Source organism: Hyperoodon ampullatus (genome assembly GCF_949752795.1).
Source record: "Hyperoodon ampullatus genome assembly, chromosome: 4".
NCBI classification, from domain to species: Eukaryota; Metazoa; Chordata; class Mammalia; order Artiodactyla; family Ziphiidae; genus Hyperoodon; species Hyperoodon ampullatus.
This window is the reverse complement of record NC_136917.1, coordinates 48,331,946-48,340,137: the sequence shown is the minus strand read 5'-3', so window position 1 is coordinate 48,340,137 and position 8,192 is coordinate 48,331,946. Positions and strand designations below refer to the sequence as shown.

At 50.9% G+C, this 8,192-nt stretch overlaps 1 protein-coding gene across 1 annotated transcript in view; it reads left to right on the top strand.

Moving 5' to 3' along the window:
• Positions 1–6,458: 6,458 nt before the first annotated feature.
• The window catches only part of TCOF1 (treacle ribosome biogenesis factor 1), a gene marked incomplete at its 5' end in the record, with an annotated part of 37,201 nt that continues 35,467 nt past the window's right edge, over positions 6,459–8,192 (top strand). The window contains one exon of the mRNA XM_079702632.1: positions 6,459–6,566. Within this exon, the coding sequence (XP_079558758.1) occupies positions 6,459–6,566 (108 nt within the window). The remainder of the gene's footprint in view (positions 6,567–8,192) is intronic.

The following is an 8,192-nucleotide window of genomic DNA, read 5'->3' as shown; positions in this document are numbered from 1 at the left end:
GATGGAACCCGCATCCCCTGCATTGTAAGGCAGATTCTTTACCCCTGGACTACCAGGGAAGTCCCAGAATGGGAGTCTTAACCACTGGATCACCAGGGTAGTCCCTTTGGCTCCTTTAATCTTTCCTCGGGTGGTTTCTTGGCTGCGGAAGAAGGATTAGCAACTTGATTAGCAACTGTTCGAATCTGCCCTTTGGAACTCAGGGAAGGTCATGGAGGCTGGAGTCTTGACAAGAAACTGGGGACAAAAGGGCCTCCATGCCCGGGGGCCCCAAAAGGCCTCACTCGGTTTCAGGAGTGGGTTGGGAATGGATGAGAGAAGGGAAGATTAACTCGGTCTTTATATATCTATGAATTGTTTTGTTACTGCAATAATAACTTTTCAATCTTTTATAACCTTTAAAATCTCCAGTGCAGGGACTTCCCTAGTGGCGTAGTAGTTAAGAATCCATCTGCCAATGCAGGGGACACGGGTTCGAGCCCTGGTCCAGGAAGATCCCACATGTCGCGGAGCAACTAAGCCCGTGCACCACAACAACTGAGCCTGTACTCTAGAGCCCGGGAGCCACAACTATTGAGCCCACATGCCACAGCTACTGAAGCCTGCACACCTAGAGCCCATGCTCCGCAGCAAGAGAAGCCACCACAATGAGAAGCCCGTGCACCACAATGAAGAGTAGCACCTGCTCGCCGCAACTAGAGAAAGCCAGCGCACAGCAATGAAGACCCAACACAGCCAAAAATCAATTAATTAATTAATTTAAAAAAAAATCTCCAGTGCGATTGAAGAAAAAAAGAAACAGAGGAATTGTCATCCCAGGAGAGAGAAGGAAGCTGCGGGAAACACAGCTGGCCCAAGTGACTTGGCCAGGGAGAATCCATTTTCACAGTGGATGAAGGGGCCGACTTTGGGTGCTGGGGGCAAAGGCAGTCATCCCACATGGGCTCCTCTCTTGAGAGTGTCTGTGCTGGAAGGGCTTTTGTCCAGCTTCTCCAACAAAAAGAAAATTTGAAGATCAGAGAGGGCAAGAGACTAACCCAAGGTCACACAGTAGAGCCAGGCCAAAAAAGCAGTTTCCTGACTCCTGGCCCAGTAACCTCTCCCCTGTATCAAGCTACCTCCCACCTCTGTGCAGGAGCCACTCCTGCTGGGAAGAGAAGGGGATAGAACCCTACCTGCTTAGCTTCCTTTCCTTCTACTGACAGTCCTCCCTTCACTCATTTCCTGAGTGCCCTGCTCGAGAATTCAAGATGACTAAGGCATACTGCTTACCCGAGAGGCGCTCACAGTCGAGTGGCCTGGAAACTTCTGGCTTCTAACACTAACAAAGACATCTTTTTCGAAGTGTTAGAAAAATGCTCTGAGGCCAGTTTTGTGTGTGTTTTGTTTTGTTTTGTGTTTTGTTTTTTTAATGCACTCTTTTGTTTGTTGCTGTCTTAATTGTTGCCATGTTATATTTTATCAGTTTAATGTTTTGATTTTGTGCTTGAGCCCCAAGGCAATGCAGCGAAGGGAATGATTTGGAAAATCAAAGAAGCAGAGAAATTGCCCACAGAAGAGGCAGCCTCCCGGGAGCCAAGGATAAACCATAAACGCCTAAAATGAATTTCATTAGGAAGAAAACAAAAACAAACAACCTGTTGCCGGACCAAAGGTATTAGATCATCCTGGTTTGGCTTGGTTTTTGTTTTTTAATTTAATACCAATTCTCCATTTCTTCCAAGGTCAGCCAAGGACGGAAGACCCAGTTCCTTCTCCACTGTCTTCTAGAAGACTTCCACATTTCTGCTTCCAGGTCTGTACTCATGGTGTGTGCCCTGCCTGCTCTGCCCTCCTCTCTTCTTCAGGAGACAGGCTGTAACCACCCTTGCACTGGCCAGTATTTATGGACTGGGGCTGGGAATAATGCAGGCAACAAGAGGACCACCAGTCTGCCTTCAGGGAATTTACATTCTACTAAGGCAGGCATTCTCAACTGGGGCCATAATGCCCCAAGGGGATGAAAATTGGTTCTTGGAGGGGTAAAAAAAACTTTTATCTTCCTAATGATTTGCATGCTTATCAGCCTGTTCACTGTCTCAGTGAGTAGCCCTACCAGCCACCCAGTCATCAATTCGAGTTGCCAACCCTGAGCTCAGGCTCCTGGTTACTGATCTTGTGGCTGCTCAGTCCATGAAGGCTTCCACTCTCTCCCTGAAAATGGACCCCATCTGTCTTCACTTCCCACCCCGCCCAGCCTAGTTCCCAAGGCCAAAAGATTGGGCATCTCTTTTGCCAACACTTTAGAACCCTCTGCCCTTTTCCCCACCCATCTGGCAAAGCCCTGGGCCTGGATAAACCCCACCAAGTACTTTCCCCTGTTTGCACGTGGGTAGGTGACCCATGGTGGGGGAAATCACCCAGCCGACAGGACAGGGCACACTGGGTTGTCAACACTGTCGGACATTTGGGGATTTTGTGGGCAAGTTTGCTTCTCAACTGTCTGAATGCACACTCTCCTCCTTCCTTCAAACTCCTCACCACCTCTTCCTCACTCCCAGCAGAAGACCTTGCCTCCCACTTTGCAGAAAAAATAGAAGCTCAAGATGAAATCTCCCTTAACATCCCACTACAAACCTACATCTACATCTGCACCCATCCTCTCTTTGTTCCTTCTTTGGGTTCTAGAGAAGTCATCCCTCCTCCTTTCCAAGACCAACCTCTCCTCCTACATGCCTGATCCCATCCCCTCGCACATGCTCATAAACATCGCTTGCTGATTATCTCCCCTCTTTCCCACATCCTTAATTAATCTCTCCCCTTGATCTGCCATCAGCCTGTAAACAAACTCAGGTCTCTTCCACCTCTAACACACCTCCCCCTGCCCCAACATATGCTTTGACCCCGTCACAGCATCTCTCTCCTCCCCTTCACACAAATACTTCTCAAAAGACCCACTGCCTCCTTCACCCCTCCTTCACTCATCAGACCCGCTGCCATCTGACCCTCTCATCACTCTGCAGAAACAGTGCTCCCTAAAGCCACCAGCATCTGCCCGTGTCTGTCATTCACCAAAGCCGCTGCTTCCATCCACATCCTTTTGACCTCTCAGAGCATTCCCCATTGACTCCTCCCACTTTCCTGAAACTCTCAGCTTCCTTCCCTTGGCTGTCTTCCCTATGCCCACTCTCCAGGGTTTTCTCCCACCTCTCAGGCCCTCCTTCTCAGCCTCTGCAGGTATATCCTCGTTTGCACAACCCTAACCTGTGGTGTGTCTCACAGCTCCATCCTGGGGCACCTTCTCTTTGGACAATCCAGCCCTCATCCACAGCCTCGTGATCATTTGTCTCCTGACAACTTCCCATCCTCGTGTGCCTCCAAACCCAGGCCTCCAAGCGCCTACTCAACATTTACACTCAGTGTCCCAAAGGCCTTTCAAGCTCAACACATCTAAAGTGGAAGTTGCTCTTTTCACGTCCCCTCCACACCCTCCCATCCTCGCTCACCCAACACCGCCTCCCAGTGGTCTCCAGTATTCCCCATCTCAGTGAAAACTACTGCCTGCCTGTTTGCAGGGAAACCTCAGAGTCCATCCTGACACTATCTCTCCCTTACCTTCCATTCCCACACATCTCTGTGACGATTTTACTTCCTGATAACTGGAACCTTCCACTGCTCTCCAACTGCACTGCCACCAGCACCACCTCTGTGATATTCTCCCTGGATGCCTGCCCGTACTCCTAACCCTAACTTGTCCTGCAGCTACTCATACACACGCTACCCCACTCTCCACTAGGCCTTCACACGGGTCACATTAAAATGCAAATGTCATCCTGTCCTTCTTGGGCCTACACTGTCAGTGGTTTCCTGTCACTCGGAGGATGAAGAGAAAGATCCTTAACGTAAAATCTGCCTCTGCCCACCTTCTGCACTCCCCAGTCCCCCTGCTCTCCCTCTGGCCCTGTTACACAGGCCTTTTCTCACCTCTTCTCTAGCTGTAACTTCTGCCTCAGGCCCTTTGCACAGGTTCTTTCTTCTGCCTAGGATTCTCCCCGAACCCCATCCTCCCCTGCATATAGTTCAGATTTCCTCACAAAGATCATTTCCTCAGGGAATCCTTCCCCGAGAAGAGATAGGTCCCTCCATCCTGTCAAATGCTTTCACAGTAATGGCTAATGTACACACAAGCGCTGTACTATTCTCTGGAACTCTTCTGTGCATTTCTGCTTAGAACTCAGTTACTCCTCACGGCAACCCTATGAGGTAGAAATTGTAATTATCTCTGTATTATGGGTGAAGAAACTGAGGGACCAAGAAGTTATGTAACTTACCCAAGGTCACCTAGTTAATAAGAGGCAAAGTGGGAATTTGAACACAGGCAGCATGACGCCAGTGTAGCTTTTTTTTTTTTTTAATTTATTTTTGGCTGCGTTGGATCTTTGTTGCTGCACGCCGGCTTTCTCTAGTTGTGGCGAGCAGGGACTACTCTTCATTGCAGTGCGCGGGCTCCTCATTGCAGTGGTTTCTCTTGTAGTGGAGCACGGGCTCTAGGCTCTTGGGCTTCAGTAGCTGTGGTGCACGGGCTTAGCTGCTCTGCGGCATGTGGGATCTCCCTGGATCAGGGCTCGAACCCATGTCCCCTGCATTGGCAGATGGATTCTTAACCACTGCACCACCAGGGACGTCTCCAATTCTTCCATAAGAAAACACTATCCTTTTCCTTTCTGCACTTACTACTGTTTGTAACAGTGTATTTGCATGACTGTTTGTTTAGCTTGTGTCTCCCCCATTAGACTATAAGCTCTTTTGGGGTAGAGACAGTTTTATCCCCAATAGTAGGTACTCAGTAAATATTTGCTAAATAGCTGAATGTAGATTAGTCTCCTCTCTCACCACATTCCATCAGTCACCTGGTCCTGTCCCTGTTTCTTCCTAGAGCAGCAGTTCCTAAGCCTAGGAGGTTCAGGTATGTGCTTATCCATGTCCTAAAACTGGATGGAAAATGTTATGTGTCTGTACACTTCAAATTTTTCTATAGCAACGGTTAGGTTCGTGCTGTCTTCAGTTTCTCGATGGATCCATGAAGTTAAGAACAGCTGATTCAGGGCTTCCCTGGTGGTGCAGTGGTTGAGAGTCCGCCTGCCGATGCAGGGGACACGGGTTCGTGCCCCGGTCCGGGAGGATCCCACATGCTGCGGAGTGGCTGGGCCCGTGAGCCATGGCCGCTGAGCCTGCGCGTCCGGAGCCTGTGCTCCGCAACGGGAGAGGCCACAACAGTGAGAGGCCCGCGCACCGCAAAAAAAACAAACAAAAAAAAGAACAGCTGATTCAAATAGTCCCCAGCCTAGGTCACCCTCTCCCTGCCAACCTCGTTGCGTCCACAGCTACAACACCCTCACATCCAGTTTTGTTCTCCAAAAATCCATCTTCCATGCTTTGGTCACAGCAATCTTAAAAAAAAATAAACCCAGGTCACCCTCCTGCATAAAATCAGTCAGAGACTATCTATTGCCCTTGGAGCAAGGGTGCAAACTGTGGCTGGGGGGAGGGGGTGCTGTAGGCCCTGCTAACTTCTCCATCCTTTTGTGTCCTCACTCGTTCCCTCAACACTCCAACTCTACAGCCCAGCAGCACAGACTTGGATTTATGTCTGGGTTTCCCAGCCTGTACCAGGGTGGTTTCTCCTGTGTATACTCATGCAGTGCCTTCTGCGTGGGATGCCATCCCTCTCCTCTGCACCTAGAAATTCCTACTCCATCTTTAAGCTTAAGCTTAGATATCTCCTTGGGGTCAGAGGCCCCTCGTTCTTTCTCCCACAGGCTGTATCTGTCCCGGACAATGCACAGAAGACATTGAACCACAGTTGCTTGGTTACCGACTGTCTCTCTCCTCCCTGTGAGCTTTGAGGGCCGCTGCCGTATCTTATTCATCTTTTTATCCCCCAGTCCTAGCCTAGCGCCAGCCCAAGGTATGGTGCTCAATAATATTTGTTCAGTGAATGAATGAACGATGCCAAATAGTACTTGGTTTATGGGTTCTAAAACACCTGTGAAATGAATAAACGAGTGGGTAACTGCAAGTTCGGGTCTAGAGAGAGCTGGAGATTAGGATGTTCAGAGATGAGTAAAACCTGATCGCAGCTGTCAGACAGCTAAGTGGAAGACGAATCCCCTCAAGGAACGAGTCCGAAGGATTTAAGAGGAAGTCATTCGAAACGTGGCCGGCCCAGGGGGCGTATCCGGGTCTGACCGCGCCCTTCCAGCCAATGGGAGGTCTTGTTGTCCTCCCTGCCTCCGCCCCTTATACCCACCAGGGCGGGCCGGCCACTCCTGGAGATAAGACTACATGTTCCGGCGTACCGCGCGGCGGGTGGAGGAGGAGCCGGAAGTAGGGGGCGCGAGGTCTAAGGGCAAGAGGGAAGTGGCGGGCGGGGACTGAGGGGGGCGTGCAGGTAAGCCGACAAGCCGGGGGTTGCGGGCATGGCCGAGGCCAGGAAGCGGCGGGAGCTGCTTCCCCTGATCTACCAGCATCTGCTGCAGGCGGGCTATGTGCGCGCGGCGCGGGAAGTGAAGGAGCAGAGCGGCCAGGTAAGCGTGCCCGGGCCGTGTGTGAGGGCCGCGTGCAAGATCTGAAGAGAGGAGGCCCGCGCCTCCTCCCCTGGCGGCCTGGAGGGCGCCCAGAGCCGGATTCCCGCGGTGCTCCGGGACGCGGCCTGGGGTGCCGAAGGAGGCTCAGCCTCTGCTCCCCACCCCTGCGGCTCCCAGTTCTTATGGGCCTCAGTTTCCCTGTCTGTGCAGTGGGCGGGCCGGGACGTGAGATATGACGCTCAGGGCTTTATAATTCCCGCGCCCCTTACCTCCACCCCCTTCTTGGGAGCGGCAGTTTAAAGTTTCCGAAGTCTCGGGCCACGTGGCTCGGCGCAGCTCCTTGGGGCGAGAAGGTTGCTGCGAGTCTGAGAGGTGGATTGAGACCAGCTCTGGTGGGGCGAAAGAGCGCCAAGAGAGGGAGTCTGAAGCCCCTTAATTGAGCTGGAGCTCAAGCCCTTAGCAGCCCTTCTGTACTGAGTCGGACAGCTTTGGGATTCGAACTCGTGGTGCAGTCATTTCTTACTTCATCCATTCTTTGAGCAGCTGTTAATCTGGCGGTCAGAGTGCTGGTGACAGAATAATGAGCACGGTCCCCCAATTCACTGTTTAGAGTTTACAGTCTGAATTTGGTAGGGGAGATAGACATAAATCAAAGAACCATAAAAGCACCTGTACACTTATCACTGCATTAAGTGCCAAGAATGAGAGGCATAGGATGCTAAGACAAGAATGGCAGTTTGCCCTCCTCAGGGATATCCAGGGTTGCTTTCCTGAGGAAGCGGATGTTGCTTTGAGATCTGAGAGAAAGGAGGTGGATATTCCAAGCAGAGGTGCAAATTGTCGCATATGTACTGCCCCAGAAAGTTGACTGAAGTGTGGAGTACAAGGGTGATAGAGGTCTCTGGGGAGACAGAGGCAGGGAGTTGGCTTACTTTGGTTTTCATCTGAAGAGCAGTGGTAAGCCACTGGGAAGTTTTAAGCCGGTATGGTGGCTACTGACTTGGTTAATCAGTACCCCTTGGCTGTGATGGAGGCTGTGGTCATGATGCTTGCTCTCAGGAGCTCCTGGAGAAACTAAAGGATGATGGGCCTCACGACATTACCTGTGCTTTTTCCAGTTTTCTTTGGACCTCGGTAGCCCTTCTTACTCCAGTTAACATGACTTAACAGCTACAGCGGGTGAAGGAGAATACCCATCTGCTTTGGGGCATTTACCTAAGCAAAAGTATCCTGCCCTCATGGAGCATACATTCCAGCAGGAGCCGAAAGATGACTGATTTTTTTTTTTTTTAAGTTAATGATACAGTGTGTGGGGTGATGGTAGGTGCTAGCTATAAAAATAAGGCAGGCATGGGGGGATAAGGAATGTCAGAGTTAAATTATCTATATAGGGTGGTCAGGAAACCCCAATGAGAAGGTGACATTTGGGCCAGGACCTGAAGGAAGTGAGGGAGTGAGCCGTATAGTTGGCAGGATAGAGCATTCCAGACAGAAAGAATAGCAAGCCCCCACGCGGGCAGGGTGCCCTGACAGATTTGAGGGACAGTGAGGAGGCCAGTGTGCCAGGGGCCGAGGAGAATGAAACTGACACTTTCAATTACTGCCAGTTACAGTCTCAACGTTACT